This window comes from Parambassis ranga, chromosome 13, assembly GCF_900634625.1.
Source record: "Parambassis ranga chromosome 13, fParRan2.1, whole genome shotgun sequence".
Lineage (NCBI taxonomy): Eukaryota > Metazoa > Chordata > Actinopteri > Ambassidae > Parambassis > Parambassis ranga.
This window is the reverse complement of record NC_041033.1, coordinates 21,515,234-21,541,373: the sequence shown is the minus strand read 5'-3', so window position 1 is coordinate 21,541,373 and position 26,140 is coordinate 21,515,234. Positions and strand designations below refer to the sequence as shown.

The following is a 26,140-nucleotide window of genomic DNA, read 5'->3' as shown; positions in this document are numbered from 1 at the left end:
AGCAAGAGAGACTTCACGGGCCGGACTGCAGGTCAGCATCCAGGTCTTGAGACCAGTGTGAGCCAGACTAAGGAGAGAAAAGGAGAGGTTAGAGGGTGAGAGGGAAACTGCTCAGTGGATCATGTTTGTGCCCCCCGACAACGTAGGCCTAGAGCAGCATAGCTGTGCTACACACTAGGTCTAAGGCTAACTGTACGCCTTACTAAACAGAAAAGTTTTAAGTCTAGTCTTAAAGGTGGAGGCAGTGTCTGCCTCTCGGACCCAGATTGGTAACTGGTTCCATAATAGCGGTGCCTGATAGCTGAAAGCTCGTCCTCCCATTCTACTTCTATGAATCCTAGGAACTACTAGTAAACCTGCACTCAGAGATCTGAGTGTCCTATTAGGAACATATGGTACAATCAGGTCCTGCAGATACAATGGAGCAAGTCCATGAAGAGCCTTGTAGGTTAGAAGAAGGATCTTGAAGTGTATTCTTGAGTCCACTGGGAGCCAGTGAAGAGACGCTTTGTTTGTTTTATAACTTTTAAGTTTAAGCTTTAAAGTTTTTATTTTAAGTCTTCAGAACGTTATTATTAAAGTTTTACTTTTATTTTACTTTAATATTAATTAACACTTCTCAGCACGTTTCCAGGTGGATATCTTACTTTGAAAGTTCCCACCGGAAGCGCGCTTCGCTCGGCCCGGCTCGCTGCCGCCCCTCTCCGCCTCTCAGGGGCTGATCCTCCTTTACTTTCTCCGCGCAGAGCGCTCCAGAGTCAGTAAGCGGATCAGCTCAGCGTGGGCCTGGAGCTCGGAGACTTTATTTCCAGCAGGATGACGGAGCGGCGCTTCAGTCTGTAGGTAACTACCAGCGTGTTTGTGTTACTTCATCCACACACGTGTTTGTGTGTTTCCAGCTGTTGGCCGCTGCTCACCTGTTGAATGGACTCATTGTTGGCTGTAAACAAAAAAGAGAAAGACTGGATGTTGCGACGTTTTATTTGTTAACAGAAACGCGTTTGGTGCGTCAGGCGCTCCCTCTGGTTTCTAATGCGGAGAGAAGCACTTTCTGACACAGCTTCTCTCCACTTTCACACACACACACACCTACTAAGAACCGGAGAAGTTTTAACTTAACAGACTGATAAGTGACACAGACATGTTTCAGCGCCTCAGAGGCAGTTTTGGTTGTAACGCCTGTGATGATCTAATTCTAAGCAGATTACAGTCAGATATGATGCAGTTTGTCTGGAAGGGAGGAGGCCCAGCGCCAGGACTGAGGGAATATTACAACATATTGAAACATCCAGTGACTCAGACTGTCTGCTGTACCTGCAGGATGCTGGCATGACGTCACACACCGCGTTAAGAGCTGCGTTTATTCTGTCATTTAGAACAAAATGTTCCATCAGCAGCTGAAGTTCATCAGGAGTCTGATTATTAGCCTGAAAATAGCTGCGCTGTCTGCGTGGATTATAGACCACAGTAGATCTGTTCCACTGGTACCGATCAGTCAGCAGAGAGCGAGTCTTCAGGAGGACAGGGATGATCTCAGAGGCTGCAGTTACATAACACACACACACACACACGGAGGGCCCGGCTGTCAGCTTCCAGGTTTGGGTTTGTTTTGTTTTGTTTTTTAATGGAAATAAAACAGCAGCGACTTTATTACGCATCGATCAAATATTTTAATCTGAGACAAGACAAAAAGAAACAAAACCCCCCATGACGGACAGCTTTCCATTTATAGTAAAACACAATCAAGAGTAATCCTTTTACTCAACAGTGGCCTCCTGTGCGTAATTACGCGTGCGTCTGCGGAGGATAAGAGCGCTGAAAGGAGCGCTGCTGTCGTGCGTTCAGGCGGATGTGTTTGTCCTAGAAGATGACAGAGACTCACGGGTGGCTCGCTCTGGCCCGTTTTAGTGGAGACAGGAAACAAATGGAGCCTGAGAGCAGAAACAGATGTCGCATCAGCCTCCTCTGCGGCTGGTTGCATCATCAGCAGTGCCCAGATTCCAGTCATCCAGGAAAGGTGATGTGTGGAGCAGAGAAAAAAAAAAACCCATCTGGAACATTTCCTGCCTTCCTGGGTGTTTGGGTGGAGCATGGTGCCTCAGAGGGGTGTTAACAGAATACTGGTGGTGTTGAAGGGTTCAGGGTGGAGGTCAGCTGGTGAGAGAATGGACCAGCAAACACTGAACTAAAGAAACACGTGGACACACAGATGGAAAGTGTATTAATTACATGCAGCCTGTGTGTGAACCATGGGGAGTGTGTGTGTGTGTTTATACTGAGTCTTTGCTGATTAATTCATTAATAACTTGTCACTTATTGCAAACAGGGCTGTGCAGAGCCCTCTGCTGTCACAGTGTGGACAGAGATGTGGGGTACAGTTTGTACACTTCACCAGATAAAAAGGATTTCATGTGAATCCATTGTGTAAATTCGGCCATGACACGGTGACATAACTGCATCGTTATCAGCTCGTCCTCAAAACATGACATGAGGTCGATGTGTGCATGTTTCTCTGGTTCATGGGGGGCAGGAGAGGATCTTCATCAAACCCCTTACCCTGTTTTTAGTGCCTTTATCATAGGAAAGCGTCTGATTGGATCAGCATGGCCACACTGTACTTTCAACCAATCAGATCAAAGAGGGAAACAACAACAATCTGCTGCATCTTTGACAGTAAAATATGATGTAACAGAGCCGTCAGTGCCTCCTCACAGGAAGCTGTTTGGACCTCTGAGAATTAAACCCACAGAGTTTCTGAGTTCTTGAGACAGACCTAGTGAACTTCTGCAGCCTCCTCCCTGCTGGTCCGGTTCTGACTGGTCTGTTTGCATTGTTGTGGTCGGACTTCTGCCTGCTTATTTTTGTGCTCTTTAATGAGCCCAGCAGAGCTCGTCCTCCCTTCATTAGTCCTGATGTGTCCACACATTCATTAGTTCCATGTGTGTGTTGGAAGGCCGACAAGTTAATGTGTGCTTCTTTAAGACTCGTCGTCATCTTTAATAAATCAGCGGTTCCTGGAGAGGAGGGCTGCTCTGCTTTGTTTCTCATTTGTGGTTGATAAATGTCTGTGGACGGACACAGAGAGACGTGAAAGACGCAGAGGATTCATTGAAGTTGTTTTAGTAGTTAGAGCGGGGACGAGTCCGCCCTGCAGGAGGAAGCTGCAGGCTGCAGGACATCAATCCGCAGGACATTTGTTTTATTGCACACTGGTCTGTTGTCTTTCATAGTCGCCTAGCATGTTGACAAGAGTAGCAATGCTAACATGCTGTTTAGCATTATAATGTTGATATGCTAATGTTATGTTGCTGAGAGAGGAAAGCTCAGATGAAGAGGACTGTGAGCGGCGACGTGTCAGATCTGTGCTGTTTGCACAATAACACCGTGGGAATGTGTGAATATTGATCAGCTGTAAGCCGAGGGTTCAGTTCAAGAATCAGTTCTCCTACATGCTGAAGGGTGCAGTGTGTGTGTGTCAGAAACAACAAACCTCTGGCCTCTTCCTGACCCAGCATTCCAGATGTTTAGCAAGAATCATTTGCATCAAAACAGTATCTGATGAGCCGTCTGTCAGTCACCTTTAAAGGCTAGCTGTTAGCATATTGTGGAGAATCTTGGGTGGAGGGTGATGGAGGTGTGTAGATGATGTCTGTTCTGTTTGTGTCTTTGCTTCTCTTTTGTGCTCTTGGTCAGTCTTGTGGTGCTGGAGGACTCTGAGGCCTCTTTGTTTGTCGGATTCCCATAATCCTTCACTCTGCATACATTAAACTCCACAGACAGACACAGGCCATGAGTCCGCCTTTAAAAAGACACTAGAGCCATTCACCTGTAATGCGCAGTCTGACCACTAGATGGCACTGAATCACACTGACCAGTCCTTTAACTGTTTAAGTCTTTTAATGAATCGTTCTGTTGTGCGTTATGTGTGTAGTAATTATTTCCAAGTGTGTCCTGGAGTTCATTTCTTGTCCACAGAAACGTGTAAAAAGCTGAGAGCTGTTGTTCTCTGCTGCTCACATGTCTCAGCGTCCATGTTAACCTGACTGAGGCCCGGTCCAGCGTCCATGTTAACCTGACCGAGGCCCCTTGTGTGAACGTTCACAGGAGCTTTTCAGATGCCTCTGAGCTGTGATGGAGACAGAAATACTCTGATTTACTGCTCACAGACGTGTTTAAATGAGCACGAAACACCATGAACACATCATTAAAGATGGTTGTTTGCCTGCTGAAGTGGTGACTTCATGTGAAGTGATGAGTCAGGCAGAGGTCAGGCAGTCACAGGACACCATCCGGTCACCAGATCTGAAGGTTTGATAAGAGGAAGAAACTTTTTTAATACAGTGGCTCTGTGTCTTCTCACGTCTCTGTGACCGACCTGGAATAAACCTGCTCTGTGTTTGAGGTGTTCAATAACAGCAGGACGGTTTGAACGGCGGCCGGATCACATGAGCAGAGGGGCCCGAGGCGCGACCTGCGTGTAATCCTATAATTCTCTGTCTGATAACAGGCCGCCGCTCGAGAGGCCCGAGCTTTTAACCAGCAGTGATTTGGAGTTTTAACGCTGAGTGTGTTTTCAGAGTGTTTTCCATCATGTGTGCTGCGGCGCTCTGAGCCTGGCGACCTCCCTCTGCTCCTCCTCCTCATGTCTCCATCTCTTTCTGACTCCTCTCTCTCTCTCTCTCTTGTTTCTCCTCCAGTGTTTTGATGTCACATTCCTGAGGACCGACCGGGCAGCTGACACAGAGGCAGCCGGAGATCAAACTCTTCATCCTCCTCACCTGATCGTGGACAAAGACGAGTGTGTGTGTGTGTTTGTGGGACTCGCTGTTTGCTTGGATATGGCTTTTCTGTGTGTGAGAGGAAGACGGGGCTGATCTGAGGTCAAGGCCTTCCTCCTCCTCTCCTCCTCCTCCTCCTCCTCTCCCCTGGAGTCACATGTCAGTGTGAGGCTCAGCCCCCGGGGTTGCTATCGCTACACTGACCGACCTAAATTCTTGAACACTCAGTTGCAGAAGCAGCACAGACGGGATCATTCAGCTGGGAGAGGAGCGTGAGTCTGGAGCTCTGTCCTCTGATTGGTCGTCTGCTTGGACTGAATCACGTCACGGGAACTTTTCAGAGGTAAAATGCCAGCAAAGACCCCCATGTACCTAAAAACCACAACTCCCAAGAAGGGGAAGAAGCTGAGGCTGCGGGACATCCTCTCAGGCGACATGATCAGCCCCCCGCTGGGCGACGTCCGTCACAGCGCACACGTGGGGCCCGAAGGAGAGGGCGACATGTTTGGAGACGTAGGCTTCCTCCAGGGTAAGATGGACATGCTGCCGTCTCTGAGTCAGACACAGAACGGCCACTCGCGTTCGCACAGCGTGGAGAGACACATCGACGACGGCTTCTCCACCAAACACGACGCCCACAATTACGCCTACAACGGCTACCACTACCAGCACTCCTCCAGCGGCCTGCTGAAAGCCACCATCTCCATGCCCGTGTTCATCGCCCACGAGCAGGCTCCACCCAAACCCCCACGTCTCCACCTGGACGACCCCTCACCTTCAGCTCTGTCCTCTCAGCAAAGCCACTTCCATCAGCTTGCAGACTCCAGCCACAAACACTCCAACGGCTTCAGTCACAGCCCGCCGCACCCGACCCTGTCGCTCTGTGAGAACGGCGTGGTGGGCCGCCTGGCCTCAGAGCCCTGCCGAGACATCTCCCTCTCCCCTGCCATCCGCAGACTCGTCCCTTCTTCTGGCTCCTTCTCTGAGGCCTCCTCAGAGGACTCCATGTCGGAGGTCTGCGGGCCCCTGGATGTCCGACGGGGTCTCAGCTTGGACTCCGACGCCGGCCTGAGTAACGAGGACCTGAGGAGCGAGCGCAGCGAGTCGCCCTGCGCCGCCTTCCTTTCCAGCGGCCTCACATCCTCCTCCAGCGTGTCACGGTCTGACTCCATGGCTGGGTTGGACCTGGACCTGGGTCCGTCCATCATGGAGGATGTCCTGAGTATCATGGACCGCTACAAGACCGAGGACAACCGCTGTGAGCTGTGAACAGTTAAAAATCAAAGAGACATATTTTTATACTTGGTTTAATCTTTAAAAGACTGAAAAAGATGGAGGGAGGAGTTAATGAAGGACTTAAAGACACACATGGACATGTGGACATTATGGTGGAGTGTCACCGAGGCTTCTCTGTCCTCTGCCTGTTAATGGTTAAAACACGCCGCTGTCAGCAGCTGCACAGCGATCAGGGACGTTCTTACAGTTCAGACAAAGCTGCAGATACAGATAGTTTAAACGCTTCATCTGAAACAGAAACACTTTTTACTGTAACGCCAACCTTTCACTGACTGTTGTCTAAAAACCTTTAAGGCCCCGTTCACACTGGAGAAAGTCATTCCAGCTAGAGTAGGATTGAGCCCAGACAGCCTTTAAGCTGCATTCAGACCTATTTTCAAATCTGGCTAGCACACAGTTGTGTCCGCACTCAATCCGGCTTCATCCAGCGTGTTTGCTGTTCTCCAAACCACTAGGTGGCGCCTCGTAATATGGCTAATAATGTGGCTAGCCAGATTCGCTACGCGTTCACACCTGAGCCACATTTGAGCCAATCCTGCTAGATCCACCTCTCGAGGGTGGATCTAGCCGGCTTGAAATCAAACTGGATTCAGCTGGATTGGAGGTGTTCACACTCGGAAAAAAAAACACATCTGGATTGATCTGGATGCGGCCAAATCCTGCTTAAGCCACATTTTTTTCCCCAGTGTGAACGGGGCCTTAGTGTCAGAAAGGCGCTTCTTCGTAGGTCACTCTCAGATATTTTAAATCTCTGTCGGCCTCTCTAACACTCACTGTCTGCATTATCACAGTAGCCTATTATCCAAATGTCATATATGCTGAATATGAACCTCTGTAAATGTATAAATAAAATGTTTCTTATTAAAAAAAAACAACTTTACACTGGTGGAGAATTCCTCATACAGACACACATCATGTGGAAGGTAAAGGGTTAACACTTGTTACAGTTTAAGACAAGTTTTAGCAGCCGAGTTAAAACAATTTGGATCGTTTCCGTTTTAACAGTTTCAGTTGTTTTATTTTGAAAGGAAAGACGCTATCCGGAAGTGATGGTATCCGTTCGTCACTTTACTAAAAAAATCCACTGTAGCATTACTGCCATCCAGTGGCCATATTTAGCCACTGGATAACAGCAACACATAAAGTTTGGTGGCAGCTCTGACTGTGGAGGGGCGGAAGTGGCTTAAATCGATAGTTTCTCTTGCAACACTCGATGAAAAAAGATTCTTTAAAACGACATTTTATACTGAAAATATCACTTGTGGTAAAAACAGGTTGAAAATATTTAGATTTTTCTATTCTCACATTATTTTATACTCTATTATTTCATCTTTGCTCTTTTCCCTGAGAGGCAGTGACCCCTAATAAAGGGACAGCCGAGCATCTTTCGTGTTTATTGTCTTCTGACTGTTACTTAATGTTTATTCATTAAATTATTCAAAGCTACAGTTGCAGTATTTTTGTATTTAATGCGCCTGTGTAATTTTATCTTTACAGTCTTGCTATGATATAACAGCAGTTTAAGTTAATACGTTTAAGTAAGTAAGTAAATTTAAGTTTAAATATATATATATAACAATATATAATATATATATATATAATAATATATATAACAGGAGGGACAGTAAAATGTAGCTACAGTGTTTACTGGAGCCTTCTGTACATCTTAAAAGTAAAGTCTAAACTAAAGGTTAATATTATCCAAAATACTGAACAACTGCTTAAAATACAAAAAATAGTGCAGCTAGTAAACATTTAACATCAACATTGTGTCCGATTTAGTTGCTTCACTGTGAGGAGTAGTATAATAATTTAGTTTGTTTTAATTTCATAACGCGATAGTTCGTCGACATCTTACGTACGTTGTTATATTTTGAAAGGACCTACCGGAAACAGCATTGTCCGTTTGTGGACATATGACTCTAATTTTACTAACGGGCGCTACGGGAATTTTCTTCCCTCTGGTGGTCATTTTAGGGAATTGCAACAAAAGAAAATTGGCAAAACGCGCGTTAATGCAGTTAGGCTAGCATGCCGCTACTTCCGGTCAGTCCTTTCAAATTCTACCACGCGATAGGTTATTCACGGCTGACGTCCGTTGTTATATTGTGAAAAGAACATACCGGAAACAGCATTATCCGTTTGTTGACATTGACTCTAATTTTACTAACGGGCGCTACGGGAATTTGCTTCCCTCTGGTGGTCATATTAAGGAATTGCAACACAAAAAAAATTAGCAAAACACTCGTTAATGCAGTTAGGCTAGCATACCGCTACTTCTGGTCAGTCTTTTCAAATTCTACAACGCGTGGGGTGGTTGACATCTGACGTCCGTTGTTATATTTTGAAAAGAACATACCGGAAACAGCATTGTCTGCTTGTGGACATTGACTCTAATTTTACTAACTGGCGCTACTTGCTTCCCTCTGGTGGTCATATTGGGGAATTGCAACTCAAGACAATTAGCAAAACGCTCATTAATGCAGTTAGGCTAGCATACCACTACTTCCGGTCAGTCCTTTCAAATTCTAAAAAACAAAATACATTAAAAAAGGGGGATAAACGCTAGAAGTCGGGTAACAAAGCAGTTATGAAACTACACAAAATAAAGGCCAACTGCACTGCCATGCAAACAAAAGTCGTTCAATAGACGGTCTTTAAGTTGAAACCGGACGTGGTAGTCATGTCTGGTTGATGGTAACTTTACCCCCAAATGCACTTAGAGGCATTTAAACCGTAGAAGAAGAAGCAGCAGCAGTAGAATCTTCTTCCGGTGTTTTCGCAGTGCACTTTGTTTTGTGGCTTTTGTCACATTAAATTCATCAATGACGTTTTCAAAGTAACACAAGTGATTCACCAAGAAGAGGAGAGCCCGTTAAACGTGTTGTAAACATGAAGTGAGTGTTTTATTGCGGCAGAAAAGAGAAACAAACAAACATCGCGAGGGCTATCAGTGTTAGCTTGATTGCTTGAAAGTTTTAACAATGCAAAGATAACTGAGCGAAGCTAACGTTATATCTTGAGTTTATTATTATTATTATTTATATAATCTATACGTGTGTTTGTAACGGTTGTTTTTTTTTTTTATCTTTGTGAGTTATCGATTTAGCATTAGCGTCAGTCACATGTTTGTTTCATTGAAGTCAGCTTGCAGCGTTAGCATCATGGCTGTTGTCTTCCAGGCTGAACATCGAGGGTCTGCTGGTGTATTTTCCGTATGACTACATTTATCCGGAGCAGTACTCCTACATGCTGGAGCTGAAGAGGACTCTGGACGCTAAGGTTTGGCCATGATCATGTGCACATTCTGTTTATGTAACTTTAGTCTCCTTATCGTGCACAGTGAAGCTTGAAGAGCAGGACACCTGCTGTGATTTTTTTTAATGTTGCAGTTGTTTGTTTACAACATCTTCAGTTAAGCCTGTTTGTGTTCAGGGTCATGGAGTCCTGGAGATGCCATCAGGAACAGGAAAGACAATCTCGCTGCTGTCTCTCATCATCGCCTACCAGAAGGCGTTTCCTTTGGAGGTGACCAAGCTGATCTACTGCTCCAGGACCGTTCCCGAGATTGAGAAGGTGAGTAAACATCCAGTCACCGCAGCTCATCCTGTCCTGACCTTCCTGCTGCTCAGAGCTGAATCTTTTTTTTCCCCCCCTCTGTCTGATGAGGTGGTGGAGGAGCTCAGGAAGCTGATGGAGTTTTACACCAAAGAAACTGGAGAGAGCAACAACTTCTTGGCTCTGGCTCTTTCCTCCAGGAAGAACCTCTGCATCCACCCGGAGGTAGGAACACCTGCTGACACGTCTCACACACACACACACACACATGATGGAGGGATGAGCGGCAGCTTTCTGACGGCTGGAACAAACATTTGTGTGACTTAACACAGGTGAGCTCTCTGCGCTTTGGAAAGGAGGTTGATGGGAAGTGTCACAGCCTGACAGCGTCTTACATCCGCGCACAACGTCACAGCAACCCCAACCAGCCCGTCTGCCGCTTCTACGAGGTGAGGCGTCACCTCAGGTGGCACCTGAGGAGTGAAGTGATTTAGAGTGGGAGTAGACGGACAGACAGTCCCACCTGTACAGTTGTCATGGAAACTTCAAACGTGTTTGTTTCTGCTGTAAAGTTAGAATTACCTCACATTTGAGTGGACAAAGTGCACCTGAACACTGAAATCGATCCTCTACATGATGCTGTGTTACCTCTCTGTGAGGAGTCTAACTAGGTCAAACCAAACAATGGAAAGCAGCTGTGACTGCAGGCTGGAGCCGGTGTCTGCTGTCTGAGCGACCTCAGCTGCAGTGAGACTCTCAGCACTCATGGCTCTGGTGTGTGTTGCAGGAGTTTGATGCGGTCGGTCGACAGGTTCCTCTTCCTGCTGGCATCTACAACCTGGATGACCTGAAGGACTTTGGCAGGAGGAAGGGCTGGTGTCCATACTATCTGGCCCGCTACTCCGTATGTTACCATGGCATGCCTCTGCACCACAAACAGGAAATATGAACGTGTTTACATGTCTTCTAACCTTCCCACAGTCACGTTTTACTGAGTAACATTACCGGTTCTTTATGTTCTCGGTCCTGTCCTCTCAGATTCTGCACGCCAACATTGTGGTGTACAGCTACCACTACCTGTTGGACCCCAAGATCGCTGACCTGGTGTCTAAAGAGTTGGCCAAGAAGTCTGTGGTGGTGTTCGATGAGGCTCATAATATCGGTGAGTTTATCTTAAAAGTCTCAGAATGTATTTATATGTATTCTTCACTGATAGATTTTCACTCTGTGTCCCTCCCTCTCTGTCTGCAGACAACGTGTGCATCGACTCCATGAGTGTGAACATCACCAGGCGGACGCTGGACCGCTGCCAGAACAACGTGGACACGCTCCAGAACACCATACACAAGTAGGGTGACACACGCACAGGGTGCAACATACATATTTTATCAGTTCATTGAGACTGTGAGGACAGTGTGTTACAAGTAGCAGACAAAATGGCCTCTTCTTCTCTTCCGGACATGTGACAGGAAATCACAACATTTAATTGATTTCCATTGTTATCAGTCAGACCTTCAGGGAACAAGAAAGTTCCAGTCATGGAGCTGTTTCAGTGTGACGCCTCTCATCGTCTGTCTGCTCTCTGATAGGATAAAAGAGACAGACGCTGCTAAACTAAAGCAGGAGTACAGACGATTGGTGGAGGGGCTGAAGGAAGCCAACGTCGCCAGGGAGACGGACATCTACCTCGCAAACCCAGTGTTACCTGATGAAATCCTTCGAGGTAATGATAAGGTCCAAACATGTAGAAAAATATTTATTCATGGACGTACCTAATCTTCTGTGGTCATGACCTGAGACAGAAACACAAACTGAGCCTCCATGACGTCCACTGTTTCTCTCTTTCGGGCAGAGGCCGTCCCAGGTTCTATCCGCACAGCGGAGCACTTTGTTGGTTTCCTAAAACGTTTCCTGGAGTATCTGAAGTCTCGTCTGAGGGTCCAACACGTCGTGCAGGAGAGCGCGCCGCAGTTCCTCAAAGACATCTTTGAGAAGGTCTGCATCGACCGCAAGCCCCTCAGGTGAGATCCTGCTGGAATCCTCCAGACGACCACGATCTGCTGACAGAGAGGCTTCTTCAGCAGGTGGCAGCTCGTCCTGCCTGCATTCTTTCACTCCACTTGTCACGTCTTTATTCCGCTTTGTGTTGTTCGCCGTCTTCCTCTGCAGGTTTTGTGCGGAGCGGCTGCAGTCTTTGCTGCGAACTCTGGAGATCGCCGACATCGCAGACTTCTCAGCTGTTACTCTCATCTCCAACTTTGCCACGCTCGTCAGCACCTACAGCCAAGGTCCTCGACCGCCGCTCTACATCTTGAAGGAAAATCCCGCCTGACACTGACCACACATCTGCCCTTTCCTCTGCACAGGTTTTACAATCATTATCGAGCCCTTTGAGGACAGAACTCCAACCATCGCCAACCCGGTGCTGCACTTCAGGTCAGTCTGAAGTGACAGTGTTTCTGATCCCTGATCATTATTTCTTTCTTTAGACTCTCCCTGATTAAACCTGTGTGTGTTTTGTGAGCTGCATGTTAACGTGTGTGTGTGTCCTGATCTGTTTTTCAGCTGCATGGACCCGTCTATAGCCATCAAACCAGTTTTTCAGAGGTTTCAGTCGGTCATCATCACCTCAGGGGTTTGTTACCTTTATACCTCCTCTTTACCCGCTCTGCTCATTTTACAGTGAGTCGCTCCAGGAAACACTGCAGCTACAGAATGTCAGCTTTCTCCTCTTGTATGATGAGGAAACGTTGAACCTGCACCTTCAGCAGAGTTTTTATAAAATGTAGATTCATGATTTACCGCTGACTGTCCGGCTGTGGTTTTTCCTCAGACTCTCTCTCCGCTGGACATCTATCCTAGAATCCTGGACTTTCGCCCTGTTACCATGGCGTCCTTCACCATGACGCTGGCTCGGACCTGCCTCTGTCCTCTGGTGTGTAGCTTACACTCACAAACAGCTTGAAATGTGTGAAATTCTCTTTCATCTTATTGATCTGTCACTGACAGATTGTCGGCAGAGGAAATGACCAGGTGGCCCTGAGCTCCAAGTTTGAGACTAGAGAAGACTTTGGTGAGTAGAAATGTCTTGTTTTTTTTTTTTAATATAACAGGTTTTGATTTTTCTTTTGTTTCTTTACCCCAGCTGTGATTCGTAACTATGGTAACCTTCTCCTGGAGATGTCCGCCATTGTTCCTGATGGGATTGTGGCATTCTTCACCAGCTACGTCTACATGGAGAACATCGTGGCGTCGTGGTATGAACAGGTCAGTGTGTGCGTGTTAACAATCGTTAGACTTCTGACAGCACAGACCAGACAGTTTTTTTTTTTTTAGGGGATCCTGGAGAACATCCAGAGGAACAAGCTGATCTTCATCGAGACGCCGGACGCTGCAGAGACGAGCATGGCGCTGGAGAAATACCAGGAGGTCAGAGAGAGGCTCCTGCTCTTCCTGTGACTCTTATATCAAGTTTTCATTGTGACCTCTGACCCCTCTGTCTCTGCCCTTCAGGCATGTGATAACGGCAGAGGAGCCATCCTCCTGTCTGTGGCCAGAGGAAAAGTTTCTGAAGGAATAGATTTCGGTAAATCATCATTTTGCTCAGATTATCTGCAGCAACATAAAGGAATCAAACCTTTAGATAAAGTTATACACATACAACAAGACTGCAGAGATTTTATGAACTGGTTCTGTTGTTTCCTCAGTGCACCACTTCGGCCGAGCGGTCGTCATGTTCGGAGTGCCTTACGTTTACACGCAGAGCCGCATCCTGAAGGTGAGAATGAGCTTTTGTAATCGTACAGCTGTTTATACGAACAGTTGCTTCATGAATATTTCTCATGGCGCAGGCTCGGCTGGAGTACCTTCGGGACCAGTTTCAGATCAGAGAGAATGACTTCCTGACATTTGACGCCATGCGGCATGCAGCTCAGTGTGTGGGCAGAGCCATCAGAGGCAAGACCGACTACGGACTCATGATCTTTGCTGACAAGGTGCGTGTCATCTTTTTACTCTGATCCTGCTAATACAAACGAGTTGTAGTATTAACTGCCTCTGCGCTCTGCAGCGTTACGCCCGGGCCGACAAGCGCGGGAAGCTCCCTCGCTGGATTCAGGAGCACATCAACGATGGCAGTTTGAACCTCACCGTGGACGAGGCCGTGCAGCTCTCCAAGCACTTCCTGCGACAGATGGCTCAGCCCTTCAGACAGGTAAAAACACCACACACTGCCACCACAGAATGACTGCTATCTGCTCAACAGAGAGGACATCATCAGACATGACCTCACCTGCTGCTGCCGCCCTGTAAAGAAACACAGATTAAAGATTTCCCTTCATGTCTCTGCAGGAGGACCAGCTGGGTCTGTCTCTGCTGACCCTGGAGCAGCTCCAGTCAGAGGAAATGCTGAAGAAAATCACACAGATCGCTCATCAGACCTGAAGGTGACGTACACTGCATCACCACAACGACGCCCGTTCACACAGTCGCCTGCCGTTACAGTCACCCCACTGTTTAGATCCAAGTCAAAACTAATGTTATTTTAAGGAGTTCTTTTCTATTAAGTACCATAAAAGTATTTAAAGTGCAGCCGTCTGTTAGAACACCACCTCAAGCTGTTCAGCATCCAGTACTTTAGATCAGACAGGAAGCACCACAGCTGCTCGTTACAACCAAAAATACTGTTAAACTTCAAATATGAGACTTTCTAACATTTTGTAGTGGACATACAATAGTCCATATTACAGCTGCAACAATGACCAGAACGTTGATGGACGTTAGGAATGCACAAACTCCTTATTAACCTGTGGTGCTGTTCAGTGTTTCTGTTAAGTTACAGTGTCAGTGGGTCAGGACGCCACCTGTGGGTCCTTTAAGTGTCTGTCATACAGATAAAACTACTGTTGGAGTGCTTTGCCTGTACAGCTCTTTTATACTAAACATTTGTTCTATCTGCTGTGTAAGCAGGAAGCTGGAGGATAAACATTTGTATTTAACATCTGACGCCGGGTGTTCTTTTTTTCTTTCATTCTAGATGGTGAGATTATTTAAATCGTGACAAAAACAACTTTACAAAAATCTCCAACAAACAAACCCCCCCCCCAAAAAAATCAGTAAATCAACGCGTCATTCGTCGTCTTGTAATTTATTTCAGTTCAGGTTTGCAAATATAAAATACAAACATTCATCTTTAGCAGAATAAAACCGTCCACGCTACATAAACGTATGTAACATTCTTACATGTGCGTCATGAAGCTTGTAACAGACTAACAGTAACTAACAGCCCTTTAAACAGTGACGCCTTCTACCACAGCAAATGTACAATCAGTGATTCTCCACAATGGAGAAAATAAAATCAGAGTTTAGTATGCGGTTCTGTGGAATAAAATGTCTTTTCTTTTTTTTAGTATCGGTACTCTCGTGTGTATGTGGCTCTTTACTCGTACATTCCTGAGTTACAGAGAGGATGTATGTAAGTTATAGTTTTCCTGCGCGTAACATGAAAGACATCTTGATTTGTGCAGCAGCTAGTTAAATTAAAATCAGCACAAATCTACTATTAAAAGTTTAATCTAGTAGAGATTGATGATTTAGTGCTTAGTGTTTGACAGACTGATACATTCAATGTGCAAAAATATTCTTCATCTTTAAGAACTTTAAAGTCTGACGTGCGTCTGCAGAGCTGGTGTTGTGTTTTTGTTCCTGATTGTCTCCATGTGGAATGTCAGAACAGGTCCGTGGTCCAAAAACACATCTGTGTTTATAATTGGTTTTGACCTTAAAGGCAAAATACCTTCATCACATAATAGCGTAGCTTCTCCTAAACTTACCTCCTGCCTCACATATGAGAACTTCAATAATAATTTATTTTAGAGAACACAAGCGTGATGTTTTTTTACTTTTCAGTAATCTAAAGTTAACTTAAACAGGACGTAAACTTAAACGTAAACAGGAATTAATGAAACCAGGAATGATAGAATATTAATATTTCAAGTGACCAGGAAGGAAATGTTGAAGTGCGATATGTTAATCAATACGACTCACAATTCCAATTGTTTAGATTAAAAACAGTTATCTTTCAGGGTGTGTGTGTGTGTGTGTGTTAGCTGGTCCCACCGAGTGAACCTCGTCTTGTCAGACTCTGCGTGCTGGAGCTCAGGCCTCTCATATTTGTCCACTGACCTGACTGTGGAACAAACACACACAGAGTGGGTGTTAATATGTTATCTTTGTCATCCTGTTTTTGACACTAATGTCTCTGGGCTCTGTGCTCACCTGGCCACCGTCCTGACTCTCTCTGGCTCCAACATTCAGCACATTCAGAGAGTTCGCTCGCTTCATTCTGAAAGAAATACGACAAGGTGGTTTAATACTGCACAACACAGTAGGGCTGCAACGATTACTGAAGTAATAGGAGAGAGGTGTGGAGAGAGAGAGAGGTGGAGGTAGAGAGAGGGAGAGAGCGGTAGAGAGGTGTGGAGAGAGAGAGGGAGAGAGGTGGAGGTAGAGAGCGGTAGAGAGGTGTGGAGAGAGAGAGAGGTGGAGGTAGAGAGAGGGAGAGAGCGGTAGAGAGGTGTGGAGGTAGAGAGAGGGAGAGAGCGGTAGAGAGGTGTGGAGAGAGAGAGAGGTGGAGGTAGAGAGAGGGAGAGAGCGGTAGAGGTGTGGAGAGAGAGAGGTGGAGGTAGAGAGGTGTGGAGAGAGAGAGGTGTAGAGAGAGAGGGAGAGAGGGGTGTGGAGAGAGAGGGAGAGAGAGAGGTAGAGAGGTGTGGAGAGAGAGAGGTAGAGAGGTGTGGAGAGAGAGAGGGAGAGAGGTAGAGAGGTGTGGAGAGAGAGAGGGAGGGTGTAGAGAGAGAGAGAGAGAGAGGTAGAGAGGTGTGGAGAGAGAGGTAGAGAGGTGTGGAGAGAGAGGGAGGGTGTGGAGAGAGAGAGGGAGAGAGGTGTAGAGGGAGAGAGGGAGAGAGGTAGAGAGGTGTGGAGAGAGAGAGGGAGAGAGGTGTAGAGGGAGAGAGGTAGAGAGGTGTGGAGAGAGAGGTAGAGAGGTGTGGAGAGAGGTAGAGAGGTGTAGAGGGAGAGAGAGAGGTAGAGAGGTGTGGAGAGAGAGGGAGAGAGGTGTGGAGAGAGAGAGGTGTAGAGAGGGAGAGAGGTGTGGAGAGAGAGAGGTGTAGAGAGGGAGAGAGGTGTGGAGAGAGAGAGGTAGAGAGGTGTGGAGAGAGAGAGGGAGAGAGGTAGAGAGAGAGAGGGAGAGAGGTAGAGAGGTGTGGAGAGAGAGGTAGAGAGGTGTGGAGAGAGAGAGGGGGAGAGAGCGGTAGAGAGGTGTGGAGAGAGAGAGGTGTAGAGAGGGAGAGAGGTGTGGAGAGAGAGAGGTAGAGAGGTGTGGAGAGAGAGAGGGAGAGAGGTAGAGAGGTGTGGAGAGAGAGAGGGAGGGTGTAGAGAGAGAGAGGGAGAGAGGTAGAGAGGTGTGGAGAGAGAGGTAGAGAGGTGTGGAGAGAGAGGTGGAGAGAGAGGTAGAGAGGTGTGGAGAGAGAGGGAGGGTGTGGAGAGAGAGAGGGAGAGAGGGAGAGAGGTAGAGAGGTGTGGAGAGAGAGAGGGAGAGAGGTGTAGAGGGAGAGAGGGAGAGAGGTAGAGAGGTGTGGAGAGAGAGGGAGAGAGAGAGGTAGAGAGGTGTGGAGAGAGAGAGAGAGGTAGAGAGGTGTGGAGAGAGAGAGAGAGGTAGAGAGGTGTAGAGGGAGGGAGAGAGAGGTAGAGAGGTGTAGAGGGAGAGAGAGAGGTGTGGAGAGAGAGGTAGAGAGAGAGGTAGAGAGAGAGGTAGAGAGGTGTGGAGAGAGAGAGGGAGGGTGTAGAGAGAGAGAGGGAGAGAGGTAGAGAGGTGTGGAGAGAGAGGTAGAGAGGTGTGGAGAGAGAGGTAGAGAGGTGTGGAGAGAGAGGGAGGGTGTGGAGAGAGAGAGGGAGAGAGGTGTAGAGGGAGAGAGGGAGAGAGGTAGAGAGGTGTGGAGAGAGAGAGGGAGAGAGGTGTAGAGGGAGAGAGGGAGAGAGGTAGAGAGGTGTGGAGAGAGAGAGAGAGGTAGAGAGGTGTAGAGGGAGGGAGAGAGAGGTAGAGAGGTGTAGAGGGAGAGAGAGAGGTAGAGAGGTGTGGAGAGAGAGGGAGAGAGAGGTAGAGAGGTGTAGAGGGAGAGAGAGAGGTGTGGAGAGAGAGGTAGAGAGGTGTGGAGAGAGAGGGAGAGAGAGAGGTAGAGAGGTGTGGAGAGAGAGAGGGAGAGAGAGGTAGAGAGAGAGAGGGGTAGAGAATTACCCAGCATTCCTTGGGCTGGTTTCCTCCATTCCGACTCCTTTTAGCTTGCGGACCAGCTTCTCGCTGCTTCGGCGTATCGACTCTCTGAGTTTGGTAAAGGAGCCGCTGCGCCTCAGGTTACTGTCCTGCCTGTAACCGCCGTCCTCTGCGCTGGACCAGCTGGGACGGCCGTCACCTGGACAACAACAGAAAACGTGTGGAAACAGCAAACACTCTCAAATACATTCAAGTCTCTGCCAGGCTGAAGTGATAATTTTATAACAGTCTGTGGCTCAGGGCCGCAGGTATGTGAGTGCTAAGTATTCATAACTTTCCATCCATCCATGAAATCCTACTTTTAAACGCAGATTTTATTCATTTGTAGCTTAAAGTGAGGCTATAATTTAAAACGTCTGAATAAATTCACAATTTATTTCTCTAGCTAATTCAGCATCAGTGTTAATCGTAACAATTATTGTGGGAACAAAGTATGTCTGTCTATATTTATGTATCTATGGCTAATTGTGGCTACAAGAAAATCAACATAACAAGTGTCAGAAGGAGAAGGATGGAAGATTTGGATCCTAAATCTATGAGAACATACAGACGGTAATAAAATCTGTACCTTCCACAGATCCAAACTCCTTTTCATGCGCTCTGGTCAGGATCTCTTTGTAAAGAGCCTCGGCCTGTCTGTATTTCCCCTGTTTAAGGTAACATGATGCCTGTGAGACAGAGAAGCATAAACACTGTTCAGTGAAGACACGGAGGAGTCAGAGTATAGAATCAGGGCCTTCCTCTCACCAGGTTGTTCTTGGTTTTGGCCACGTTGGCGTCGTCTGGTCCCAGTTTGCTCTGGTAGATGTGCAGAGCACGCTCGTAGTACTCCTCCACTTCCTGGTACTTCCCCTGGTTCTGACACAGCAGAGCCAGGTTGTTCAGCTGCTTGGCCACATCTGGATGGTCTGTACCGAGAACCTGATGAGACATGAAAAACACACCGACACATTATTCTTCCAGCATCAATGTTCACAGTGCAGGAATATAAATCTGTGTTTTCTCACTTTCTCTCTGATCTCCAGGGCTCTTTTACAAAGTGGCTCTGCTTCCTTGTATTTTCCTCTTTTCCCATAAAGCACTGCGAGGTTGTTGAGTGTGGCAGCAACCTGCACAAAGCAAGCTTTGGTTTTTAGTCTCAGTGGTGAGACACAACATTCTGTCCAGACATGCGACGCTGCAGCTGGAATAAAGAAGAACTCACAGCTGGATGATCCATTCCGAGCGTTTTCTCTCTGATCGCCAGCGCGTCGTTCAGCAGATTTGCTGCTTCTTTGTATTTGTTCTGATCTCTGCAGAGGACACACACACACTATTCACACGTTTTAAATACAAGGCACCTTCAGCCCCTTTGTCACCATAGTAACTGGAGTCACCTGTACACCAGCGCCAGTATGTTCAGCATGGTGGCTACATCTGGGTGGGTGTGGCCTGAGGACTTCTCCAGGTCTTCCAAAGCCTGTTGATGATCAGATCCGTTAAAGAAAATATAACCTGACTTTGTTTGAGTGAGTAAGTGTACTAAGGGGGGTGAGCCCACCTCACCTGTTTGCAGAGCGGAACAGCGACTTCGTACCGCCCCTGCGAGGCGTACTGGATGACCAGGTTGTGGAGTGTACGAAGGCGGGCGGGAATCTCGTAGCCGCCCTGCTGGGCTGCGGCTGCTGCGCTGCTGTGATGAGGCTGAGACACTGAAAAGTAATAAACACACAAATGTAAACAAGTTTGTTTTTGTCAAATGAGCAACAGCTCAGTTCATTTTTTATTTTATACTGCAGCTGGTTCTGTAATGGTCTGCCATGTACGGTCTGCGATGCTCAAAATGTGACATCAGAGCTTGAAATATGTCTATTGTGTGTCAAGAGTCACTAAAATATCACAAGCAGCAGCAGGACTGTCTCTGCTGAATGAAGACTGAAACTCAGACTGCAGCATCAGTTACAAAAACATAAAATGAATGTGTAAACATACACATAATTTTGAGCTGTGCAGAAATTAAAAGACCAGGTCACCAGTGTCTATTAGTTTCAGGTGATTTTAAACTTCTTTTACCTACATCAAGGTAACTGTGGAGCTCACAGACTGACAGAGATCCTAATAAAAAAACCTCCACATGATTATACAGCAGAGCAGAGCCTTACTCTGTGACTGCTCCTCATCCTCAGCAGGAAACAGGTCATCCAGAGACTCTTTGTTGGAGGAAGCATCTTTATCATCCTGAAAAAAAGAAATGATTTTAATATCCCTAAATAACCGATCACCTCAACATTATTTGTTAAATTCCTTGTTGTTTAACTTGTTTTTTTCCAGCATGTGTACTTTGAGGGTGAGTTTTGGTGCCCTTTTACATCTACCAAACATCCTTCTCCTGCAGCAAAGTTAACATCTAACTGGCAAAGAAAGTGAATATTTAGCAGACAAGGAGCCAGATGTTTCCCTCTGGAGCTGAGACTAAAGCAGAGGTCAAAGAGCAACCGTTTACTAACACATGAGCAGTAACCGCTTTCTGAGGTGATGATGTGTCAGCTGTACATCCTCGGCTCAAACTATAATTACTGCACAGTTACTGAGTCCCTTTAAACGTCAGCCTGGTCTGTCTTCATCCACACAAAATGACCCACCTAGGTCATAAGTGGGGGTGGAGCGGTTCACAAAATCCATGGTTCGGTTTGTATCATGGTTTTCGGTTCAGTTCAGTTTACATTGTCGAGTTATTTTGTAGGGATGCACCGAATATTCTGCCAAAAATGGCCCAAAAGTGCATTTTTCCATTTGCCTGGAAGGGTCAACATGTCTGCGATGTCTTTTGTTGCTCCATTTGAGCAGCTAACTACAGAGATCCGCTCCTCTGATGCATCTGCAGCAGACTTTATTCTTTTAAACGCAGCACTAAAGCGTCTTCTAAGCTAAGAGGTTGAGACAGACCACGGAGTGAAGACATTGAAAAGTACATGTATATGTCCTGAGCCGAACAAAACACGCACCCTGATTCGAGACACTTGTACTGATCGGTTCAGACCGTTTCTCAGCAGTAAACTCTACACATAAACACGTTTGTACGTGGTTTGTCCTCACCAGTGGCGGCTCTTCCTGGTCGTATTTGCGTATGGACGACATGAACTGCAGGTGCCTGTTCTGCTCCTCCAGGGTGACCACCTCTTGCTCCCTTTCCTGCAACCGCTGCTGAGCACCAGCCAGCTCGTCCCTCAACCACTGGTTCTCCTGGCAGAGGCGACGCACCTGTGGAGGAGGCAGACAAAGAGGTGGGGGAGGTCACAGGGAAGGATGTGAGAGGAAAAAGAAGAAAATGTAAGATAATGACAAAGAGAAGGAATGAGACGAAACACTTGAAGGTGGAACACAAGAAGAGAATCTCACCTGAGCTCGCAGCTTTTGTTTCTCAGCCTCCAGTGAACCGAGGTGAGCTGACAACGCCATCATCACCTGGAGGGAAGGATTAAAACGACATGAAGGATTTAGCTTTTCTTGCTCAGTAATTCCAGTTATAAACATTAAACTCACGTGCACACCTGTGCCTCACTCAGACCCAGCTCTATCCTCTCCAGAGACTGCTGAATGATGCCACTCTTCTCCTGCTCCACGCTGCCACTCTCTGACACCGGCCGGTTTTCCGTCGCCTCCTGCAGGCTCTCCAGCAGGCTGCGGTTCTCCCCTCTCAGCGCCTCCAGGCCGGCGATCACCTGCTGCGTGTTGCACAGGATCTCCTCTGCCGACAACATGGCTCCCGATCTGAGGTTCCTCCTCTCACAGACCTGAGAACGACATGTCAACTTCACTGATTAAATTCATTTCAAACATAAAGTAAAACCAGGAAGTGAAACTCAAAAATATGTTTCGATGTTTTCTCTGGTCTGAGCAGAGAGATGTGGAACCAAATGCAAAAGTTACAGATCAGCAATAACATGCTGAAGCTTCCTCTCTAACCTGTTATAAGAAAATCACATAAATCAGGAGTTTTATATTTGTGAGAAAAAACTGTGAATGAAATGTGTTTGTTGGTTTTTTTTTTTTTTACAGGACAATGAACTGACCAGGAACAGACACACTGACGCACAGAAAATACACCTCAAACCTAAAATATCCTAAAATATATAGGATTTCTATGATATACAATAGAACTACAACAAAAAGAACAAATATAACCAAATGTTAAAATGTGAACAGAACAAATACAAAGTGAGACCAAGCAACTAAATGATCACAAAAACTTCAAATGAATGAAACTTCAAGTGAATATATGGAATAAAAAGGATGACAAAAAACAAATCACTCAAAGGAGTTTAAAAATGTCCACAGAGCAACATCCAGGAGCCACAAAGAGAGAGAGAGCACAGAAGTATCAGAAAGAGAAGTGAAGCCAAAAGAAAGAAGCACAGATCATTAAAACTGATTTAAAAGATGAACCGGGGGGAGACACAACATGGCTGTGTGGGGGCTTTCACATTAATTATAATCCGCAATGTGCAGATCACTGAAACATGTGTGTGTCCATCTGTCCGCCTCAGACACACTGATAACAACCACACACAGCTGAGCCTGAGTATTATCGATATTTGTGTTTTATCTATATTTATAAGGTACACACACACACACACACACACACACACACACACACTCTATGTGCTTTGTTTACTGTGGGCGGCGCAACAGGCCTCAGTCCGCTCCTCATGTCAGGAATAATGTTTCTTTACGGTCATTTAAAGCCAACACAAACCTCTCTGCTCTGGTAACGACAACTGCGTCACAGCAAGACACGTTTCAGTCATTATTTTTGAAATAAATCAAACGTGTCCGCTGTGACTGACATGGAAACATCTCCGGCTGCTGTAGCTAAAAAAAAAACATGAGCGGCTGATTAACCTGCAGCACCACACGATGTAAAACACACACCCGGGCTTCACTTCAGATCCACATCAACACAAAGTTATTTTTAGCCTACCTGCTAAGTCCAGGCTCCGGCGGCGTGGTTTGCTCCTTCCTCCCACTCTGAGCTGTTAAAGGAGTGTTGTTGTTTTTATTTTATTAGTGAGGCAGAAGCTGCCGGTCACCACCAAACATTTCTCTCAGAGTTTGTTTGGTGTGGAACAGGTGTGACGGTGAAAAACTGGAGGCTGCAAATCATTCACCTGCCGCCTCCTCGGCTCTCATCACAGACATTAGCATCAAGCTAGCAGCGGCCCGACTGCTACTTCCGCTTCTCAACTTCAAAGTAAAAGTCTTAATTATGCGGAAGCAATAACAAAACTAATAATAAGATATGATGATAACGTCGTTTTTTGTAAACTTAAAACATGTATTTATTTATTTATTTATTTTTTTAAAATGTTTTATTCATTTTAGTCCGTGGTCGTTGAGGTATGCTGCCCAAAAAGAATGCAATTAACTAAATAGATCAATAGCCTACATTCATTTAATTAGGTATAGATATTTTAAATGTGTGTAATTTAGGTAGACGAAGTCATAAATGCTGATTGTTTTTTTTTTATTATTAAAACAAAAAAAGCTTTTATTATGAAGGCAAAGTCAACTGAAATCCTCCATTTGTACGGTTATGTCTCCAGAGCTTGACGCGGCGGAGGAGCTTACCTGATCTCATTTTTCCCATAATGCAACGCGGCGCCGGGGTTGACCGTGATGTCCAGCCCAGGACAAGGCCACCTATCTGCCGGAGACAAGAACTACCAGCATGAGGACGCACAGACCAATAAAAGCAGTCTGTCTTGTTTCTGCATTTATCTATAGATCTATTTCACACTGTGTGGATAATCAGATGTACATATCTTCCATTCGTTTATATTTTATGTTCTGAAGTGTGATTATCACAGATTAGCATGTCAGATTAAATGGGTGGTCTCTCTCTCTCTGTCTGTCTTTGTGTGTGTGTGTGTGTGTAAACCAGCATTAGTCTTATTAATGTCACATTAGCTAAAGCAGTGTAGGAACAAGGTTTAGGAAACAATCACCCTGGGTGACATTAAGACTTTATCACAGCAGCTTTCAGTGAGGCTGGGCCTCAGCAGATTAACATAAAAACTGCAAACAAACAGGATCTAAAGGACACACATGTGTGAGCTTGTAGAGAGAATTTAGCAAACTATAAGAATAACGTGTAGACAGCTTTCGACACGACAAATAAGTAAATTCAGAGTCTGTGTCCATCACAGCAGTCATACTCTGATATCAATATTATTAAGGATGTAATAAAGGAGAGGATTGTGGGTAAAGCTTGTTACACGTTCACAGTGAAGGCTGGTTTTAATGAACACAGTGGACCATCTTTCCTGTGAACATGCGTTCACTGTAATTTCTCCTGTGTGTATTTCCTCCTTATTTCTTCCTCATGTGTTGAGCTGAGACTCTATTGCTGTTAATGAGTGCAGAGTGCGGAGGACAAACTCTGCTTTAATGTAAACCCTCCTGAGTGAAAAGTTAAGCCCTGTTAAATCACTTCAGCCTTTCTAAATCTTATTGTAAACCCCAATGACCTCTACAATAACTGTGAAGTCACTAACCATTAATGTAATTTCATGCAGAGCTTCTGTCTCCTTTACTTCCTGTGTTGGTCTGTAGAACGTTTTGTTTGTGAAATTGTGTTTTTTATGTACAAAATTTAGGTTTCATATCATCTGAAATCTCTTTTTTCATCGAATCACTGATTTTTTGATAAAAGCTTTTATGTTTTATCCTCACACACACACTCACACACACAGTCTAATACGACAGCAGATGATGATGACTGAATGAACTGTTTCATTTTGCTGTCGCCGCTCAGTTCCCCACTCTGAGGACACATTAGCAGCGCTGCATATCTTAACAATGTCAACACCAAAAATAGAGACTCTGCATCTTTAATTGTTACCGACACACACACACCAGATTTTCGACCGACAGAGCAGCAGTAGACACCAAAAGAAAAAGAAATGTGTAATTTATAAAAAAAGTGTGATGGATTTGTGTGTGAGTGAGCTGAGAAGCTGCTAAGCACAGACACAGACAGAGAACACGATCAATGGTGAGATGAGAAAGGTGCCGGGACTTTACACTGCAGGGAGGAATGGCAGCCCGGCCTGCAGGCACGCTGCGAGTACTGGAACATAAAACACGAAAGAAGTGTGACACAACTGCATGAAGTGTGTACGTTACGCAACACAGAGAGAGCGTGAATCTACACACACACAATCCACAGGAATTTTGAACCAGACAAATTCTTATGTACTTAGGAAATGTGCATTTTTTGTCCAGGTGGATGAACGGCCGGAGAGGTGGAGGCAGGGACTGACAGCTGAGTCAATGCAATTCAATCGGGTGAAGTGGTACTGGAGATCGGAGGACCCGGTGAGGCGGCACTAAAGATAGAAATCCACCTTCCACCCCAGCGCTCCCCTCAGAGGCTCCCTCTTGGAGAGCTCAGGTTTCATTGTAACCTTCACACAACACACAACACACACAAAAATCACACAAATTACATCATGTAAAACCACAGCACAGCTTGTTGCACACTGTGATCACTTGTCATCTCTTTAGTATTACTGCTTCTATTTGTGTTTCAAGTAAACCCCTCTGCTTTGTGTCCATTGTCTGCTGCTTATCATATCACCTTACTGACCCCTGTGGCCACACAGTCGCTGTCAAATACTCTCAGTAGTTTCTGTCTTTCTGTCCAAATCTGCAAAGTAGAAATATGTAAGATTAGAGAATATAAAGGCCGTATTTGTTCAGACTGTCCATCCAGGATCAGCTTTGTCAAAGCTGTGTGCCTCTTGTCTTCAGGGAGTTAGTTCTAGGATCACTTATGACAAACCAAATCAAAAATACACACAACACAAGTTATAAAATCAATGTATTTGTTGTATTAGCAGCCTTCAGAGGGTCACTCTTCCTTCAGCCCTGTTCATTCCAGCACTTGTCCCTGTGTGACAGACTGAACATGCACACATGTCCACAGAGTTGTCTTACAAATACCGGAGTCTATTTGCGGGCTCCTTAAACTGCTAACATGATTTTTTTCCTGCTCTGGTTCAGTATGTCTGTTCAGGTCAAATCTGAGGAATCTAAAAAAGGCAGGAGCATCCTGGACCCGGGCTGCTTCCTGATTTCATTCAGAGGAGAGTTTCAGAAGTCATAATGAGATCAGAAGACATTCTGTGGAAGGAAACATCAC

The 26,140-nt window shown here is 45.8% G+C and overlaps 4 protein-coding genes across 6 annotated transcripts in view; 2 read left to right on the top strand and 2 right to left on the bottom strand.

Annotated features, from left to right (window-relative positions):
• The first annotated feature begins 743 nt into the window (after window positions 1-743).
• LOC114445529 (cdc42 effector protein 2) lies at window positions 744-6,487 on the top strand. 2 transcript variants are annotated; one of them, XM_028420639.1, is made up of 2 exons: window positions 744-843; window positions 4,698-6,487. In XM_028420639.1, the coding sequence occupies exon 2, from the start codon at window positions 5,127-5,129 to the stop codon at window positions 6,045-6,047; it is 921 nt and encodes a 306-aa protein (XP_028276440.1). In that variant the 5' UTR covers window positions 744-843; window positions 4,698-5,126; the 3' UTR covers window positions 6,048-6,487. The 2 variants fall into 2 exon arrangements, with proteins under 2 accessions (XP_028276440.1, XP_028276442.1); XM_028420641.1 differs by having other exon boundaries at window positions 764-839.
• A 2,327-nt stretch (window positions 6,488-8,814) lies between these two features.
• Window positions 8,815-14,636, top strand: ercc2 (excision repair cross-complementation group 2). Its single transcript, XM_028419085.1, has 22 exons — window positions 8,815-8,971; window positions 9,257-9,356; window positions 9,510-9,650; window positions 9,744-9,857; window positions 9,965-10,081; window positions 10,420-10,536; window positions 10,671-10,794; window positions 10,884-10,980; window positions 11,222-11,355; window positions 11,485-11,653; window positions 11,802-11,920; window positions 11,999-12,068; window positions 12,198-12,267; window positions 12,466-12,567; window positions 12,642-12,705; window positions 12,778-12,899; window positions 12,969-13,061; window positions 13,146-13,218; window positions 13,340-13,410; window positions 13,484-13,627; window positions 13,702-13,845; window positions 13,983-14,636. Exons 1-22 carry the CDS (start codon window positions 8,967-8,969, stop codon window positions 14,073-14,075), a joined length of 2,283 nt encoding a protein of 760 aa, XP_028274886.1. The 5' UTR covers window positions 8,815-8,966; the 3' UTR covers window positions 14,076-14,636.
• Window positions 14,637-14,766: 130 nt separating this feature from the next.
• On the bottom strand, window positions 14,767-23,148 carry klc3 (kinesin light chain 3). Of its 2 annotated transcripts, XM_028419090.1 has the most exons (14): window positions 22,919-23,148; window positions 21,489-21,731; window positions 21,337-21,402; window positions 21,034-21,198; window positions 20,100-20,175; window positions 19,504-19,649; window positions 19,335-19,417; window positions 19,163-19,250; window positions 18,966-19,067; window positions 18,706-18,879; window positions 18,527-18,626; window positions 17,923-18,097; window positions 15,909-15,975; window positions 14,767-15,819 (listed from the first exon to the last, which is right to left on the bottom strand). In XM_028419090.1, the coding sequence occupies exons 2-14, from the start codon at window positions 21,696-21,698 to the stop codon at window positions 15,736-15,738; spliced, it is 1,536 nt and encodes a 511-aa protein (XP_028274891.1). In that variant the 5' UTR covers window positions 21,699-21,731; window positions 22,919-23,148; the 3' UTR covers window positions 14,767-15,735. The 2 variants fall into 2 exon arrangements, with proteins under 2 accessions (XP_028274891.1, XP_028274892.1); XM_028419091.1 differs by lacking the exon at window positions 22,919-23,148 and having other exon boundaries at window positions 21,481-21,614.
• Window positions 15,893-26,140, bottom strand: part of mark4b (MAP/microtubule affinity-regulating kinase 4b) — a 51,997-nt gene continuing 41,749 nt past the window's right edge. The window contains exon 18 of the transcript XR_003671566.1: window positions 15,893-15,903. The gene's annotated coding sequence lies outside the window, so the exon portion shown is untranslated. The remainder of the gene's footprint in view (window positions 15,904-26,140) is intronic.